The 19,084-nt window shown below is 61.6% G+C and overlaps 1 protein-coding gene across 1 annotated transcript; it reads left to right on the forward strand.

The window, feature by feature from the left end:
- The first annotated feature begins 1,228 nt into the window (after positions 1-1,228).
- LOC121150140 (actin-85C-like) lies at positions 1,229-10,709 on the forward strand. Its single transcript, XM_040970817.1, has 8 exons — positions 1,229-1,348; positions 3,030-3,158; positions 4,543-4,653; positions 5,568-5,652; positions 6,454-6,615; positions 7,573-7,761; positions 8,907-9,088; positions 10,566-10,709. Exons 1-8 carry the CDS (start codon positions 1,229-1,231, stop codon positions 10,707-10,709), a joined length of 1,122 nt encoding a protein of 373 aa, XP_040826751.1.
- Positions 10,710-19,084: the final 8,375 nt, after the last annotated feature.

The following is a 19,084-nucleotide window of genomic DNA, read 5'->3' on the forward strand; positions in this document are numbered from 1 at the left end:
CGCTGCCTTGTTTTACATGGAACTTGAGCATGCGCAGACAGAGGTGTTGGGGAGGCTCAGGATCTGGGAGGGTGGCCGGGCCCTGCAGGGGCTCCCTGCGGCCCTCTGCCCCGTTCAGAGCCCACTGCGGGGGGCCAAGGCCTCCGGTGCCCGAGACACAGCCCTGGCCGCACTGCACCCTTTTGGACTGTTACGACAGAGAGGAAAGAGCGCAGAGGGGTCTTCTGTCCGGTGGGTCATTCTCCAGGTGCCGCAGCAGCCAGGGCGCCACCAGATCAGAGCCAGGAGCCGTGAATCCAGGCTTCCCACGTGGAGGCGGTGGGCCAAGCTCTCAGCCATCCTCTGCTGCCTTCCCAGGCCTTTAGCAGGGAGCTGGATGGGAAGTGGAGCAGCTGGGACTCGAACCAGCACCCATAAGGCATGCCGGTGCCATAGGCAGTGTCTTAACTCACTGAGGCACAGTGCCAGCCCCTTGCGTGCCCACACACACGAGGACCTTCCATAACCCCCACAGTGGGAGGTTGTGACGTAAACCAATCAAAGCCACTGAGGCAGAGTCAGCTGGGCTCCCCATGGTAACTCAGTCCGGGGGAGATAAGGACTCTGCCTGGGAGGTGCATGTGGCCTCTTGGTGACATGGGACATGCGGACGGACAGCAGCTGTGAGCGGCTGGAAAGGCCGTGATGCAGCCGAGGTTAGCTGAGCGCTTGTCAGCTGCACGGCGGCATCATGGCACCATGGCACGATGTGCGAGGGCCACAGCCACCGCTGCCCCCGGCCACCGCTGCCCCCGGCCGGGCCTGAGGAAGGAGCGCCCAGCACACAGGATCAGGGCACTGAGGGCCGCTTCCTGCCAGGGCGGGAGCTGTGCGAACCGGGTGCCTGTGTGGCCTGCAGCTGAGAGGGTCTGGAGTGCGTGTGCAACGCAGCCAACTGACCATCGTGGTGGGTGACGCGGTCTGTGGTGCAGGCTCGCCCTGACGCGCACCCCACGACCCCACGCCCTCGCTCCCAAGGGTTCTGTGCAAAGTGGGAACACTTGGAAGGCTGGGCAGGCCCCGCGGAAAGCGCGGCCCGAGGCGCCTCCGGTGTGTCAGGTACAGAATAAAATACGTGTGGACAGCTCTGCCAGCATGGCTTAGCCTCATCCCCTGCCCCATCCTGGGCAGCACCCTGCTTTGCGGTGCCCTCGGGACACAGGTCACCGTGTGTCCCCACAGCCTCGCGATGGCCGACGGCGTGCCCCTCATCTGTGATTACGGCTCGGCCCTCAGCAAGGTGGGCTTCGCAGGGAAGGAAGCACCCCAGGCCGTCTTTCCCACCATCCTCGGGAAGCTGCGGCACGACGTGAGTGGCTCCTGCAGCCCCTGCGCCGTCCCCCAGGGTGGCTGAGGGGCCAGTCTCTGGGCTGCCAGGTGTGCCTGCTGTCCGGCGACTCCTAGAACACGGCTGGGGGCACTGGGAGCCTCACCACGGCCATCTCCAGAGTCCCCCCAGCCCAGCGCTTCTGAAGTCACATTGCACGGGGTGGACGGCCCCGCAGCCACACGCCGGGCGCGCCACCTGCTGGCACTGGGGAACACAGCCATGCCGACCAGGGATGTGCAATCTCTGTGTGTCTCTCTCTGTCTCTCTGTCTCTCTCTCGCTCTCGCTCTCTCCCTGTTTTTCCGCCACTACCGTCTCCCTCCACCCCGCCCCTGGAGAGCCCGCCTGGCTTCAGTTCTGGGTGCTGTTGGCCTAGAGGTGGGTTCGCTGGATCCTGCTTGACTCCAGGTTTCTGGACCAGTTTCCGTGTGAGCTCATTTTCCTGAGGGGCCTCGGGCAGACGGACTGTGGCACTTGCAGATCTGGGATGCCACGGGGCTTTGCACTGTGAGGAGGGGGGCTCCTTTACAGGCTGCCCGCCGCCTGTTTCAGGGGCATCGCTGCCCATGGCTGGTTGGCAGCGTTAAACCACTGCCTCATGGCCCACTGCCTCCCTGCCCTCATGTGTGGCAGGGGTGCCAGGGCAGCCTGGAATTCCTCTGATGAACAGGCCTGGTTGAGGAGACCCCTGGGGAGCAGGCACAGCGTGCCCAGCGGCACTGAGCGTCTCTGCCAGGAACACTAGCATCTCATGCTGTGGGGGGATCCAGCCGCACTTTGCTTCCTCCTTGGGGGGGGGGGCAGCAGGGGATGGCTCACACACGTGGATTCCTGACAAGGTTACAGGGGACAGCGGGACCTGCCTGGAGCTCCTGGCCCCCAGCGTTGGCCTCGCCCAGCCTGGCTGCAGCAGGCATGGGGGAGGAAGCTGGCGGATGCAAGATCGTTCTCTATCTCGTTTTGACTTCCAAACAAATAAAATAGAACGCCAGTGGCCTTGAGAGATCCGGTCTACAGGATGAACCAGGAACCCCTCTATATTCCCCCCCCCAGGTCACCTCCCCTCCACTCCCCCCCAGGTCACCTCCCCGTCACACCCCTCCATGTCACCTCCCCCATCCATCTCCACCCTCCCTATCCCAGCGCCCTCCCCTTAAGGCCCATTTTGGTCTTGCTGCCTGCTTCTTGGTGGGTCCAGATGAGCCCCCAGGCAGGCCATGCCCCACCTTTGGCAGTGATGGGGTGGGGGGCTTTTCTCCGCCCCCCAAGGAGCAGGAATGGAGCCACAGAACAGACTGCTCCCCGGCCCACTGGCGGAGTGCCCGTGTCTCCTCTCCTCGCCCGGTCTGTCTCCCTCCTCTGCCCCCAGCTCCTCCCTCCGCAGAGTGGGCACCAGCTGTGTGACATCCCTTAGGACCTCCCTACCGGGCAGGTGCTTGGAACCCCCTAGCAGCCATGCCTGACTCCACGCCTGAGGTCACACGAGGTCACAGAGGCTGTTCACGCCTCCCGTGGACCTAGGCGTGCCAGCCCCCAGCCGCTCCCGTGGACCCAGGGCGCCAGCCTCCAGCCGCTCCCCTGGCCCAGGGCGCCAGCCCCCAGCCGCTCCCCTGGCCCAGGGACGCCAGCCCCCAGCCGCTCCCCTGGCCCATGTCTTCCAGAACCTGTTGGTGGGGGTGGAGGAAGAAGAGTGGTTCATCGGAGCGGAGGCTCAGAGAAACTGTGAGAAGATCATCCTGCAGTATCCCGTCTCTCGCAGCAGCATCACCAACTGGGACACCCTGGAGATGGTGGGCCACCGCCTTCCGCGGGCTCCCACTGCGGTGGGAACTGCCCGGGGCCGAGGGAGGGGAGGGGTCCACATGGCAGCTGGGAGCCCCTGGGCCTTGTGGGTTGTAGCCCTCTTGTCAGGTGGATATGCTGGGGCTGGTGGCCAAGGTCTGAATTCCGGGTTGGGGACCCATGGGTCGCTCACGCTGGCTGCTCCCACAGCAGCTGAGCTCATTGGAGGTCTCTGCCTGGGCCCCCACAGGACTCCCCACCCCCTGTGAAAGGACCCTCAAAGGATGGCCCTTCGTGTTGGCATCTGCAGGGGCCTTTCCCAGATGGGGTGGTGCCCAGCTCAGCCTGGGGAGGGGGAGGCACCCCTCCCCAGGCCACTTGCAGAGGCTTAGCACCCAGCACCCAGCTCACACCTCTGCCGGCGGCGGCTGCAACCGGGGCCCAGTGAATGTCCTCCCAGACGTGGGGACAATGAGTGGGGGCCCCCAGGGCACGAGCTTGGATGTCCCCAGTGCCACTTATGGCCAGCAGGGCAGTCCACCGGCCCGAGAGGAGTCTTCCCCGGGGTGGGGTGTGGCTCACAGGCCCCGACTTGGCCGCTGGCCGCAGGATCTCACTCACAGGCAGTTTCTGCTTTGACACAGCCACACGGAAGCTGTGCCTGCGAGTCTTTGGGGTGCCCAGCCCCCTGCCTAGGGGACCCACACTTGGTCCGGCCATGGCTGCCGCCCTTGCCCCACAACATTGCCTGTCACGGTCTGAGCCCTGATGTAGCTGTGTCTCCGTGTCTCCCTGTATCCGGCCCTCGTGGCGCGCTCTCACCAGACACCTGTCTATGCAGGGTGGGGGAGAAGGGCTCCTTTCTCACACTCACTCCCACTTGTGTCATCTCCGTGTCCCACCTGTTGGTAGCACCCAGCCTCTGCTGCCCCACAGCCACCATGTCACTTCTTGTGCCTTTCCCCGGGGCTGTCCCTCTGCTGGCAGCCCAGTGCTCCGGGCCAGGCTGTGCCACCCCGACCCCCCAGACGGACACACCACAGTCCTGACCCCAGCATCTGGGAAGTGTGTGTGTATGAGGGGTTGTTAGCTGACTATACCATGATCTCCTGTGCTATGGCCTGGGGTGGCTGGGATGCGGGAGAGTCGTCTGTGTCCTAAGGGTGACCACAGCTGACCACTGGCCGTCAGTGAGATCCCCAGAGTGACAGACAGGAGGGACCCGTGAGGGTGTCGGGAGGAGGTAACCAATGGATAGAGTCTAGATGGCAGATCACAGGCAGTAGCTAAATGGTGGATGGGTCAGCAGGTGAGAGAGATGACAGACCGGCAGGTGCACGGGTGGCTGGCCGGCGGCTGGGTGGACAGCAGACACGTGAGTCTCCCCCACAGATCTGGCACCACTCCTTGTACCAGCTGCTGCACGTGGCCCCCGAGCAGCACCCCGTATTGATGACGGAGCCGCCTCTAAACTCCCGGACCAACAAGGAGAAAATGTGCCAGGTACCCGGATGCACGGCGGCCGGGTGCCTCGTGTGGCCACCACGCCCCGAGCCTGGGGCAAGACACCTGGGGCAAGACACCTGGGAGCCCGGCCACCATTGGGGAGCTCACTGGCAGGCAGGCGTGGAGCTGGGCACTGAGAGGGCCCAGGGGAGGGCACTGAGCAGCAGGTGGCTCCAGCAACTCAGCCGGGATGCAAGGGCCGTCACTGGGGGCCCCCAGTCACCATTGTCGGATGAGACCCTGTCTAGGTCTCTTCTCCCTCAGGGCAGTGCCCCCTGCTGGACCCAGACCAGCCAGAGACTTCCTCAGGGCTGGAGCAGGGCTGCCTGTGTGCCAGGCACCGGGAGTCACACTGCCCACATCCTTGGCGGCTGCCCCGCCCGTCTCCCTCCCGTCTACCACCCCAGCTGCCTCCCGGCTCACCAGTGATTCAGATGGAACCTAATGATGGGGTTACAGTTCCGGCTGCCCCACTCTTGGGGCATGCCAGAACCCCGGTGTCATCAGCTGGCCCTGGAGTGAATGGCCCAAGAACAGTGGCTTACAGGGAAGGAGGTTCTGGCCACAGCTCCGGCTCCTCAGCTGGGTGCTCCCCTCGGCCACGTGGCTCAGGCATGTTGGAGGAATCTCTGGGACCCAGCGGGACGTGAAGGGCAGCTTGATGACCAAGCCTCTGCGGGAACCATTCCCTGTCCTAAACCCCATGATGGGGCTGGGTGGCCACCCTGACCCTCCAGGCCCTGGCAGCCCAGGCTGGGACCTCGGATCTGCAGTTTAAGCACCTGCTGATGTTCAAACCGCACACATGGTCTGTCCCAGCGCTGGCAGCGGGGTACCTGGTGGGCCTGGGGAGCGGGGGAGACCTGCCTGCCTTGTAGGGGACTGGCAGCCAGCTGGTCATGTCCCCCCAGATCCTGTTTGAGACCTTCCACGTGCCCGCCCTGTACTTGGCCAACCAAGCTGTGCTTTCTCTCTATTCCTCCGGCTACACGTCCGGTAAGCGGCTCAGGGCAGTCCACTCCCCGCTTCTGACACTGTCCATGCTCCCTGTCCCTTCCGGAGCCCCCTTTCTGTCCGTGCCCCCCGGCTCGTCTGCTCACCCTCGCCCACGCACCTTGAGGTGCACCCACACGCCACGGAGCAGACTGACCAGGGTGACACACGGGACAAGCCGACCCCCAGGAATCTCTGCAGCACCCCAAAGCTTCCCTCACACCCTCCACACTGCCCCCCAGGCTGGCCCTCAGGAGCGCCCCGCTGGGAGGATTTTGCATTAGTGGGATCAGGGTGTGTCCCCCTCCGCCCCTCAGCAGCATTGCTGGGCGTTAGCCGTGAGGTTCTTTGTACCAGTGGCTCATTTCTGATGACGATGTCCCAGGTGGAGGGTTGGTTAGCTATGCCACCATGCAGGCATCTGGTAAACGGGTCCCCTACCCAGACACGAGTCACCCCAACTCCTGAAGCCAACAGATCACCCAGAAGGGAGCCGTGGGTCCCCATTACCATGCGCCAGCCTTTTGGAAGTGGCTTGGGCGGTGTGCTCACCCTGTAGGCAGATCCCCATCCCCCAACACCTGCCACCGTGTTCACACAGGGCCAGATCTGTGCAGATCCCTGCCTGTCCGACCTCTTGGTCAGCTGTGCTAACACCTGCACACACTGGCCACTGAGGACCCAGCAGCGCTCTCCTCAACAGCCACGCTCCCCGCACCCCGACCCTGCTCCCCTGGCCCTCCCCTGCCTGCCTGGCTTCCCTGCTGCCAACCGCCCTGATGCCAGCTCTGCTGTCCCGTCCAGGCACCACTATCGAGTCTGGGGAGGGCATGACACACTTCGTGCCCATCATCGAAGGCTGCCCTCTGCACCAGTCGACCCTCCAAGTGGATGTAGCGGGTCAGGACCTGACCACGTTTCTCCTGCGGCTGCTGTCCGACAAGGGCCACTTACTCGTGAGCACAGGTAGAGATGTCCTCCGCGCCAGGGAGCCCTCCATGCCAGGCAGCCCTCCGCGGCCCCCTCTGTGCCAGGCAGCCCCCCGCGGCCCCCGGTGTACCGCCTGCAGCTGCTCACGTGCTGCTTGAACAACTCCCGTATTTCAGAGGCACCACGCCCTGCTTAGGGGCATCAGCAGATTAATGATGGTGAGGATGATGATGATGGTGATGATGATGATGGTGGCGAGCTAATCTTCAGAAAACTTCCCCGTGCAAAGCACTTGGCCAAGTGGACTTTTCTAGCACATTCTACCATTGCGTATCACACCTAATGAGGAGGAACAATTATTTCCACTGAAAGAGGAAGAGACGTGGAAAGGTTGGGAGATTCTGCCAGTAGCCCCTAAGCAGTGGGCCTGGTTCAGGAACATGGACCCAGGGCCTTCCCTCTGGGCACCTGGGGGCTGGGCCAGATGCCCGGTCTGCAGTCTTCACAGACCTTTCCGGTCTTCCCAGGCGAGAGGCATGAGAAAGAGAGAGAGAGAGAGAGAGAGAGAGGGAGAAGAGAAGGGTTTGTGGACCTGAGGCCTGAGGGAGGGAAGCCAGCCGGGAGCTGAAGGCGTGCCCTGGGCTTTGGGCCTGGGGAGCCAGGAGAGGCCTTGGCAAGAACGGCTGAGGTGGAGCGAGGGCAAGGAGAGGCAGGTGCCCGTTGGTTGAGTGACCCAGAGGTGAGGTCAGCCAAAATGTAGCAGAGACACAGCGGCAGGTGCCGCCCCCACCTCCATGGTGGGCGAGCAGGGTCACCACCCACTGCTCCCACCACACATGGGGGACCCAGTGAGGTTCTCAGCCCTGCTTCCAACTGCTGGTGGTGTCCTGCAGTGTCCTGCCGAGTCCCCGCCCCTGCCTGCCCAGGCCCCTGACACCTCCTCCCCGCAGCCCTCCCTGCCCTCTCACTCCTGAAGTCTCCCTCTGCCTGCAGCTGACCGGGACAGGGTCAGGGACCTGAAGGAGAAATGCTGCTTTGTGGCCTTGGACTTCGACAAGGAAAAGGGGAACTCCACCGGGGCTCCTTGCCAGGAGACCTACCTGCTCCCTGACAGCCAGGAGATCCGCCTTGGGCCTGAGAGATTCGTCTGCCCCGAGGCCCTCTTCCAGCCGGACCTCATAGGTGAGTGGGCAGGGACTGGAACCGGCTGTGAGCTGTCCTGCACGCAGGACGGGCTGGGGTACAGGAGGTTGGGGGGCAGCCCAGCCCGGGAGGTGGCCTCTGCAGAGCCACCCCGTCCCCCACCTCTGGTCTGGGGGGGGGCACTTCCTGAACAACTCACGTGGGAGGGGTTCGTAGGAGCCAGGTCGGCATAACGAGTGCTTGTAAGTGCGTTTTCCACGGGTTTTCGGAAGCGTCCCTGGGACACTGCCGTGCTTTGCAGACCATGGGGTCTGGGTGACTTCCCTGCCCGGTCCCTTCGCCGGTTCTTTTGTGACATGCAAGTTACTTGTTCTACATGGTCAGGGCACTGCTCTGAGTGGCCAAGACACATAATAATTAGAAACATAAAAATCACGGCCATTAATTAAAGCTGAACTTGAAAGCCGTGCCAAAGGGGGAGCTGTCAACAGGAGGTATGGGCAGGGTGGTGGTGGAGCAGTGGGTGAAGATGCCACCCACATCGCTGGTGTTCTGGCTGCCCTGCTTCCCATCCAGCTCCTTGCTAATGCGCCTGGATGAGTAGCCAAGGACGGCCAGAGAGCTGGGGTCCCTGCACCCACATGGGGCACCCAGCTGGAGGGGTCTTAGCTTTGGTCTCGCCCAGCTCTGGCAATTGTACCCATTAGAGGAGTTGAAGCATTCTGTAACTCTGCCTTGGAAATGGACCTGGCGGGCACCACATCCCCGGGGAGGGCCCTGCGCAGACTGGGGAGGGGTCCTTGCAGCCTGAACATGTGAGCTGGGCATCTGTTTTCCACGAGACTGGGCAGTGGACAGAGTTGTACAGCCACGGCGCATGTGGCCCCATGGTACCAAGCAGACGAACGGAGAGGTCGTGGCGTTACTTACCCACCACGACCAGGGTTCCCTGGGGCGACTCGGTGGATCCCAGGGGACAGGAGTGCAGCCCGACACCCGGCGTTCCTGGTCGGAGTGCCCGTTCCAGTCCTGAACTCAAGGTCACCACTGGGTTCACTCAGGTCATTCCTCAATTTCCCAAGGTCATCTCTGGGTTCCTCTCAGGTCCCCAGGGCATCTGCAGCTGAGAGGTGAGGGTAGGGGCGGCTCGTGTGTGGTCCAGCACTGGCTCTGTCTCCGGCCAGGCAGGAGCAGCGTGGGGATGCCCATGATGGCTGTGCAGAGTGTCTCGGCCTGCCGTCCCGCCCACTGGAAGGCCCTTTACGGCCACATCCTGCTCTCGGGGGGCACCGGCTGCCTCGCGGGCCTGCGGTTCCGGCTGCAGAGGGAGATCACCACGCTGGTGTCGCCTGCCCTCACCGTGAAGGTATGGCCCTCCTGCCATACCTGGCCCCCGGGCTCCCCAGCTTCCCCCCACAGGACGTGTGGGCAGCACAGGTTTCAGTGGGGAGGTGCCTGGGCGAGGGTCTGGCAGTTTAGAGATACAGGGTTGGTCGCTGCAGGGGCCACTGAGCAGTGCGGGCTGCAGTGTGGACACCTGAGTGGACAGGCCGTGGGCACCTGGCAGCATCCCTGGCCACGTCCCTTTCTCTGCTGTGGCACAGAGAAACACAAGTTCCCCTCTTCCTCGCTGTGTCTGTCGGTGTCACCTTAAAATACGCAAAGTGTTTTTCAAAGTTCAGGGAGCACGGGTTCGATGCAAGCATTTCCACCATGTTCGCACCAGTGCAGACCCGCCTACCACTGCCAGCAGCTGTCGGAGGTGGCCTGTCTTCCCTCTGCTGAGGCCAGCTGACCCTGGGTCCACGGAGGGGCACTGCTGGCCGGCTGGGGGCGGTGGGGCCACACCTCACAGCGCCCCTTCCCGCCCCCTCCTTCCCTCCCCCCAGGCCTGGAGCTTGCCTTTCCCAGCCCCCTCCCAGAGTGTTCCCGGGGCTCCTGGCACCACCAGGCATGCCTCCCTTCCCGCCTCCCCATCACCACCTCGGGTCATGACCCTGCTTTTGCACCACGTGTGCGTGCTAAGGAAGCCAGCACTGGCAGGCAGAGGCGCCTCTGACCTCAGCTTGTGGCCTCAACCTGCCGATCCTCTGCAGCCAGGCAGGCAGCTGCGGGCAGGTGGGGGCAGGTGGGGGCAGGTGGGGGCAGGTGGGGGCAGGTGGGGACAGGTGGAGTAGAAGTAAGTGGGGACAGGTGGGAGACATGGGAGAGGTGGGGGCAGGTGGGGGCAGGTGGGGACAGGTGGGGGCAGGTGGGGGCTCTCACCTGGCCCGGCCCCAGCTGCCCTGGAGCAGCCGTTCTTTGTGGATTTTAGATTGAAGGAAGAGCTGGGCCAGAGCCCAGGGCCTCTTGGGCGCTCTGGGGCAGCAGGGCAGTCTTGCGAGTGTTTGGTGCCTGGTGACAGGCTGGCTGACTGTTCTATGTTTTCCAATTTGTTCGCCACACATTCTTGACAGAAGGATAGAATGCATCTTAGGCCATGGATCTCCTGCCCTCTTGGGCATTTCATCCACTGTTTTAGAGGGTCAGGAAGCAGGCGTGGGGTCCAGTGTCTTGATGTGGCATTAGGAATGGCATCAGCCAGGAGCGAGGTGCCCTAGGGGGTGAGCTGGTGTGCCTTCCGCTGGGCGAGTGCTGCTTTGATCTCAATCTCTTTGCCTTTCTGTCTTGCCCCCCCCCCCCCCCGCTTTTTGCTCCCTATCTGCCCCACCCCTCACCCCACACCTGCTTGCCCCTCACCTGACCTTCCCCATCTCCCACCTGCTCTCCCCTCGCCCCGCCTCCCGCCCCGCCCCGGCCCCGCCCCGGCCCCGCCCCTGGCCCCGCCTCCCCGCGCCCAGCAGGTGTGCAACTGCCCCTATTCTGCCTGTGGCGCCTGGGTCGGTGGCTCCATCCTGTGCTCCCTCTCCACCTTCGAGGACATGTGGGTCACCAGCTCCGAGTACAGGGAAGTCGGCTGCTCTGTCGCCAGCAGGAGAAGCTACTGACGCCTGCTCCCGGGGATCTGTTCGCCTGGGCCGCGGCAGCAAGTCCAGGCTGAGCACCGGCGTGGCTGCGTTGGTCAAAGCTCACAACCAACTCGGGTGGAAGGACCTGTCTGCCCCAGCCCCCCTTGTCTGTGTCCTCCAGGTCAGTGGGCGAGGGAGGGCCCCGCTGCCCTCGCTCTGTGGGGATCTATTGGAACAGCTAAGCCGGCACACATTTTACCGGAAAGGTAGAGTTACAGAGAGGAGACCAAGAAACCTTCTATCTGCTGGTTCACTCCTCAAATGGCCACAGCGGCCAGAGTTGGGCTGACCCATGGCCAGGAGCCCGGAACTGTTACCTCCCAAGGACCTGAGCCATCTCCACTGCTTTCCCGGGCCGTTAGCAGGGAGCTGGACTGTAAGTGAAGCAGCCAGGACTCGAACTGGCACACGTATGGCATGCTGGTGCTGCAGGTGAAGCGCTGACACGCTCTTCCATGGCACCTGCCCTGCAAGGTTTTATCAAGACTGAAGCTAAGAGAGGTTGGTTAACTGGCAGAAAGTCAGCAAAGGGGCATTCGGGCATTCACCAGCCCCCGAGTGCTGGGGGTGGGAGCCGAGAGAGCCAAAGGAGAGAGGCTGTGGACAGCAGCCCAGGTGGGGTCAGCGCGGAAGGTTCCTATGGCAGAGCCCGTGACCGCCAGCCCAGAGCATCTAAAACAAGGCGAGTCCCGAGGCAGCACCTGCAAGGACAGGCGGGGCAGAGGGTGGAATTGCAAGAAAAAGCATCCAGGGGCGCAGGGAAGGAACCTCGGACAGGGAGCACCCACAGGGGGTGTGTGGGGGCAGGCATTGGTGTGTGTGTGTGTGTGTGAGTGTGTGCACGCTAGGAGATCCCACGGGAAGCCACGGCCCCTGCTCTAAGGGAGGAAGCAAGACCCTGTGTGTTGGGTTCTGACCAGCAAGCCTCAGGTGCCGGGGAGCAGGGACAGGTGAGCGCTGAGCTGAGCAGCCAGCCCAGCCGGCCTGAGTTAGAGAAATGACCCAAGCTGTCAAGCCTGTCCTGGGACCTGGCCCACCCCAAGGTGACACGGCCTGCCACCCAGGGGCGTCGCGACAGGTTAGGCGTGAGACCCGACCTGACAGCTCCTTCAGTTAAAGCTGTGTGAGAAACCAGAGCTGTTAGGAAGTGAAATTCCAGAAAATGGGGTTCCCAGGAAAGCAAGGAGGAGGGTGGAGAAAGAGACCGGCTTGGCAGGAGAAGTTCTGAGAGGGATGGCCCTGGTGAGGCGTGGGCTCCCATCCCTGCACATCGTCCACCCCGGTAAAGCTGGGGGTGTCGGCCTTTCCCCAGCCCCACCTGCCCCGGTGGCTCAGGTGGCCAGCAGTCCCCCTGCACCAGGAAGCTGTGTTCCCATCAGTGGGACACCCTTGGCAGTGCCAGCCATCAAGAGGGTTTCTTTATTCCCAGCCATTGCCCTAATTTCTTCTGGCCTGAAAATGGGGTAGCGTTGTTTCAGTAACCCTGGCAACGTTGGCCGAGATCCCGGGAGCCACAGCAGTCGCTGGCCCCGGTGGAGGGGGACGCTCAGCTTCAGCTGCCAAATGAGATGTGCTGAGTGGGCAAGCTGCCCTCGGGGTGCCAGCCAGTCCTGAGGCAGGACGGGTACCAGTGGCCCAAGCTGAGTGAGCAGCCGATGTCGGGAACGTGGCCAGCCCCTGGGACAGCCAGTGAGCAGCTGGGGGAGGGACCCGTCAGCCTGGAAGCCAGCCCAGCAGACGCGAGGTCTCCAAGGGGTCGTGGTGGAATCCAGCCCTGGGTGGATGGGGGAGGCAGTTTCTCGCACCTGCTCCAGCCAGGCGGAGACAAACAAGCACCCCGAAGTTGGTCTTCTCCATGTGATCATCAAATGCCTAAATAAGACACAGCCTTCTGTGGCAGCCCCACCGTCACCAGCCTTCTGGGAGGTGGCCCCACCTCTGGGACCCCACCAGCCTTCTGGGGAGAGGCCCCACCTCTGGGACCCCACAAGCCTTCTGTGGCAGCCCCACCTCGGGGCCCCGTCCTGCTAAGCAGTGGACGAGGGAATGCCACAGGAGCCACATCCAGAGTGCCCACATTCTGACCTTGAGTGACCTTGGTGAACATGCAGAACTTTTATTTTTTTAAGATTTATATTTATTTTTGTTTAAAGGCAGATTTCACAGAGAGAAGGATACACACAGAGAGATCTTCCTTGCACTGGTTCACTCCCCACATGGCTGCAGTGACTGGAGCTCAGCTGATCCGAAGCCAGGAGCTTCTGGTCTCCCATGTGGGTGCAGGTCCCAAGGCTTTGGGCCGTCCTTGACTGCTTTCCCAGGCCACAGGCAGGGAGCTGGATGGGAAGCGGGGCAGCCAGGACATGAACAGGCTCCTGTGTGGGATGTTGGCACTGCCAGCTACGTCCCGGCTCTGGCCCTGACGCTCCGAGTCCTGCTGTGGCCTCCAGAGGGCTGGGTGACAGCAGGGTGATGGTGTCACTGCTCGCGGGTGAAGCCTTCTGGGGAGCCGCCGTTGGGAAGACAGCGAGTGCGTGGAGCGAACCCTCGTGTGCGTGACGGGACGTGCAGCTGCTGTGGAAGCAACTGGTCGCAGAGGACAGAGTGGGCAGCCGTGGCCTGCGTCTGGGGCTGGGTGCGTGGGGAGTGAGTGTTGGATGGGGACGGCATTGGGTGGAGACGGCTGTTGGCTCTTGGGGCAGGTGGCGAGGTGTGACGCAGCAGTGTGCCTCATGGCGCTGCGGGGAGCGCTTAGCCTGGTGCGGATGGCACAGGGTGTGTGTGTTTCACTCCAAAAGCATCATGTAGGGGTTCAGCAGGTTAAGACAGCGCTTGGGATGTCAGCGCACCTGGCTTTGAGCCTCGGCTGCCCATCCAGCTTCCTGCTGGTACATGCCCCGGGAGGCAGCTGTGAGGTCCTCGCCACCCGGTGGGGGGGGGGGGGGACCCTGATGGAGCACCTGACCCAGGCCTGCTCGGCTCCAGTTGCTGCAGGTGCATGGGGAGAACCAACAGATGCATTGAAAATCTCTCTGTTACTCTTTTTTTTTTTTTAAAGATTTTATTTTATTTTTATTGGAAAGGTGGATATACAGAGGAGGCGAGACAGAGAGGAAGATCTTCCATCGAATGATTCACTCCCCAAGTGAGTGCAACGGCTGGAGCTGAGCCAATTTGAAGCCAGGAGCCAGGAGCTCTTCCAGGTCTCCTACGCGGGTGCAGGGTCCCAAGGCCTTGGGTCGTCCTCTACTGCTTTCCCAGGCCACAAACAGGGAGCTGGATGGGAAGCGAGCCGCCGGGATTAGAACCAGCACCCATATGGGATCCCGGGCGTGCAAGGCGAGGACTTTAACCACTACACTATCGCGCCGGGCCCTCTGTTACTCTTGAATAAACAAAACAAACAGCGTTTCAAATCCCTGCCCCACGCATCCAGGAAGGAAACGGGCAGTCTGGCATGAGTCTTTGCCTACCCCACTCAGCAGTGATCCACAGAGGAGACCTGGGGCCATCAGCTCTGCTGGAAACAGGAGCTGTGTTTGTACCCAGACATGCCATGAGTCCTCAGGAGCTGGGGACCACCGCAGGTGCAGGAGCAGGCTCAGGTGGCATCTGTCATGAAGGCGTGCCGACCTAGTACTCGGCACGCAAGCTGCACTAAGTTGGCCGTGCAGACAAAGCAGCCGCGTGACTGCATCAGATGCCTCGTTAACCGGCCAGCGAGCCTGCCAATCCGGGCTTACCACACCGGCCTGAGGGTGGCAGCCCACGGCCAGCTCAAGCCCCAGGGCTCCTTGTGCCCTGTGAGCTCCATGTCAGACCTGACTGTGGGCCTCTTCATGTCCCGGGGGTGAAGCTGTGTGGGAGAGAGGCCCAGCTGGGGCCATGCATGCACCCCGGGCTGCCTAGGCTGGCTGCCCCATCCCTACTGTGCCCCCAGACCCCAGAGCATGCCGCTTGCTACCATTTGAATGTGGTTTCCAATTCCAGTGTTTGGGAGGGGGGCCTGGTGGGAGGGCCTTAGGTTGGGGGTGGGACAGGGGAGTTAGAGCACCAGAGGGGCTTCCGAGGACAGGGTTGGACCCAGCTGCCCCTTCCTGGCCCTTGTGGGACCCTCCCCCCACAAGCACCCCACTGCTGCCATGACCAATCTCGGATTCCAAACCCTTAAGGTTCCCTGTGTTTAGACTCAACCCACTGGTGTTTGCTCACAGTGACTAAGGCGTGACAAATGCACACAGCACCATAGTTCTAACCCTGGGGCCCGGTTGAGCCAGTGTCCGGGCTCCACTGCTACTGGCTGCTCAGGGTCGTAGAGACCAGGCTGGGAGTGCGACAGAATGACTTTATTTCCACCATCAGCTGTCCCACCCTCCATCATCCATGCCTGTAGTCACACATGTACCTGTCACCTCTCTCACGTTCCATCATCCATCCAGTCTTCTTCCGTCAGCAGGTGTCTCCAGCCAGCCATCGTTCCACAACCTTCCATACAACCAATTATCCACTCACTCACCTGTGCAGTAGTCCAACCATCCGTCTACCTAACACTACGGCCACGCACAGAGGCGTGCAGGGGCTTTGCCAGCAAGCCACCATATCTTGTTTACTTTTTTTTTAAAAAAAGACTTATTTATTGTTATTGGAAAGTCAGATAGATATACAGAGAGGAGGAGAGACAGCGAGGAAGATCTTCCATCCACTGATTCACTCCCCAAGTGAGCACAATGGCCAGAGATGAACATATCCAAAGCCAGGAGCTTCTTCCACCACGTGGGTGCAGGGTCCCAAGGCTTTGGGTCATCCTCCACTGCTTTCCCAGGCCACAAGCAGGGAGCTGGATGGGATGCGGGGCTGCTGGGAACAGAACCAGTGGCCATATGGGATCCCATTGCGTGCAAGGCAAGGACTTTAGGCACTTGGCTGCCGCACTGGGTCCAAGCCCCCTGTATTTTGTCTGGCTCTGATCCTGGATGGTGGCATTTGCCGTCACCGTGGTCATTCCTGTCAGTCAAACCCTCACCAGGACTTCCTGGAAGCTCAGGGACTGGGCAGCGTGGTTGATCGCATGTGTGCGGGGCTGACTGCGTGCAGGGCTGGCTGCCTGTGGGGCTGACTGCGTGTGGGGCTGACTGTGTGTAGGGCTGACTGCGTGCGGGGCTGGCCGCGTGCGGGGCTGGCCGCCTGCTTGGGACCCCAGGGCTGCTGGTCATGTGACCGCCTGGTCATGTGATGGCCCCAGAGGAAGCCTTTGCGAACAGACTCAGGAAAGGGGAACCTCGTGGTCCCACCGCCGCTACACTTCTGGGAAAGCCCACGCTGAGACAGAAGCTTTTAAAGAAAGACTGATCCCCCATCCCGAAAGGGACCTTTTAATCTGAAAAGCAACAGATTCCCGGGGACTTGGTGAAGGAAGCAGTTCTCAATTCCTGTCTCCTGACTGAATCGGCTGCCTCATCTATAAAACACTTCCAGCTCTGGCCAAATGGCCCAGCGGTCTGAACTGCCTGGACCCCCGAGGCTGGCAGGACTGTTACGCGGCGTGTCCGGGCCCCTGGACCCCCGAGGCTGGCGGGGCTGTTACGCCGTGTGTCTGGGCCCCTGAACCCCGAAGGCCGGTGGGGCTGTGACGCCGTGTGTCCTGGACCCCCAGGCCGGTGGGGCTGTCACGCGGTGTGTACTTTAGAATGAGCGCGGTTGCTTACAACGGTAACTGGTGGTGAGTGAGCTAGTTGCTGGCAGGGCTTGGGATGTGTCATTCAAGCCAGTTGCCTATGCAAGGGGTGGGCTCTGGCCGCCAGGCTCCAGTGAGGAGTTGCGGGGGTGGCTGCCCAGGCAGTGCTCACAGCTGCGGGGCCCGTGGTTCCCATCAATCATACTCCACATAGGGCGGGGGCCTTCAGGAGAGAAACCCTCCCCGCCCTTCTAACCGTCTCCACCTTCTTGGAGGTGGAAGGCGTGGGACCCCTTTCCCCTCCCCATTTGGCCCTGGGGTGGCAATGCCACGGGCCAACTCCCCATCTGGACCCTGGCACCCGTGCCCACCTTAGCCCATTTGGCCAGGTGTGAGGAGGCCATTTGGGAAATGAACCAGCAAATGAAAATCTCTCTCTTCTCTTTCTATAACTCTTTCTAATAAAAAAATAAAACTTAATTAAAATAATAAAGACACACTCGCGAGGCTATTGAATGGAAGGGGCTGGCTCGCAGGGCTGGGGGTGGTCAGGTTCATTTAGCTCATCTGTTGTACAGCATTAACAAGAGTGCTGACAGGGTTGGTGGGCGGAGTCCAGGGGAGGCTGAGCAGCAGGTGGGCATCTGGTCCCCCAGTCACGTGGCTGGGCAGGGGGTACTGTGCTGGCCCAGGCTTCCTGCTGGGGATCCTAGCTCTCCATCCACCGCTGCTAGGCAGGGAGAGGGTCCTGGGCTTGTGGGAGGCCAGAGCACCAAGCAGCACCAGGCTTTGCCCGCTGGCCACCCAGCGGTGAGCTCTGGGGTCTTGGGGCTGTGGAATTACTGCATAGGGTCATCCATGGACAAGGCCACTGTACGTGTAGGTGAGGAATGAATCCTGAGGGACACCCAATGACCGACCACTGTACTTGCAAGTAAGCAAGGTTTGGGAGGGAGAGACATGAAGATCTTTTTGGGTCAGACTGATGCACCAGCTCACATGGGAGTCCTGGGTTGGGCTTGTTAACGTGGAACATGGCTGACCACCACTCGCCAGCACACATGCAAGCTATGGCTGGGGGCCTGAATGGCAGGGCTAGATCCCAGTACCTGACAGTATCGGATCAGGGGATGGGTCACGTTAGACTGGACCATGACACCAACCAGCACACAAGAGAACCAGGTCCGGGTTGAATTTTGTGGGGGATATGTGGGCTCAACACTATGGAACTACAAGTCCCACTGGTTAGCTGGAGAGTTGGGATGGTGATGGGCTGAGCTAGGTGTGACCATGGAACTCACAGATGCTCACTGGTAACTGGGATTGGGAACAAGCAGGGCAGGTTAAGGCTGCAGCACCCACAGGAGCACCCTAAAGCAGGGTGTGGAGCAGGCCAGGCGGCACCAACTTGTACAAAGGCCAGGACGGATGGGGCAGGCCATGCCATGTAAAGGCCAAGCACCCACTGGCATGCATGAGATCTGAGTCTGGGAGCGGGCCAAGTGAGGGAACCGGGGAAAGCCCTAGTGGGTCATAGCTCCTGCTGATGAGCATGTGGTCCAGGCCTCAGTGTTGGGCAGGCTGGGACGGGTAGCTCCATCTGTCAGCAAGTGTGTGAGTTGGTTTTGGAAGAGGGCACACTGGGCAGGGCTGAGCAAACCATAGTCCACTGACAAGTGCAGAAACCAGGATGGAGTTCAGGTCATGCCGGGATAGGCTGCTATACCTACTGGTTTGCATGAACGAGGGATGAGAGTAGACTGAGTAGGGCCAGGTTGCAGCACCCGCGAGTGAGTTAGGACTGGGGGCTGGCTGGGCCAGGCCAGGCTGCGGTATCTGAAGGCAAAGGCCAGGACAGGGGAGGGGCTATGCCAAGCTGGGTCAGAGCAACCACTGGTTTGCACTGATGAGCCCAGGGTCAGAGTGGGGGATGTGGTCTGGTCTGGACAATGACTGCAACGTTCCCTGGCACATGTGTGGACTAGATCTGGCATGCAAGACTGGGCTGGACCCCAGCACCCATTGGAGCTCGTGAGAACCAGGAGGGTGCAGGATGGACTAGGCTAGGTCTCTGCCCCTGCTGAGCCATGCGTGAGCTGTGTCTGATATGGACCAGCTTGGCTGGGCTGTAGACCCAACATTAAAAACTGGAATGGGTGAGGGCCAGTTAGGAAAGGCCACTGTTCTGGCTAGGATAGGAGGTGGACTAAGTGGAGGCAGACTAAGCCCATGGACCCACCAGTGTGTGCGAGATCTGGTGTTGGGAGAGGTGCTGATGGAGGAACTCGGGGAACCCCTCTGTCGGGACACAGTCCCTGCAGGTAAGCCCAAGAACCAAGAGAGGGAGCAGCCAGACCAGGCCAGGCTATGTTACCCGTGGGCTGACCTTTGGCTCAGGTCTGGGGCAAGCTGGACTGGACCAGTTTACCCTCTGGCAAATATGAGAGTCAGAATGGGGTGTGGGTCATGCTGGGTCAGGCCACAATACCAGTCAGTTCACACTAGGGCTGGAACCGGGGGCTGGCTGGGCTGGCTAGGCTGTAGTCCCCACCAACATGAGCTGGAAGTGGGGGTGGGCTGGGCCAGGCCCGACCAGGCTACAGCACCCACTGGGAAATGCCGAGCTGAGACAGGCCATGCCAGACTGGGCCGCAGTGCCCAACCAGCACACGTGAGACCC

Source organism: Ochotona curzoniae, unplaced genomic scaffold (assembly GCF_017591425.1).
Source record: "Ochotona curzoniae isolate NIBS_2020 unplaced genomic scaffold, NIBS_Ocur_1.0 scaffold_4937, whole genome shotgun sequence".
Classification (NCBI taxonomy): domain Eukaryota; kingdom Metazoa; phylum Chordata; class Mammalia; order Lagomorpha; family Ochotonidae; genus Ochotona; species Ochotona curzoniae.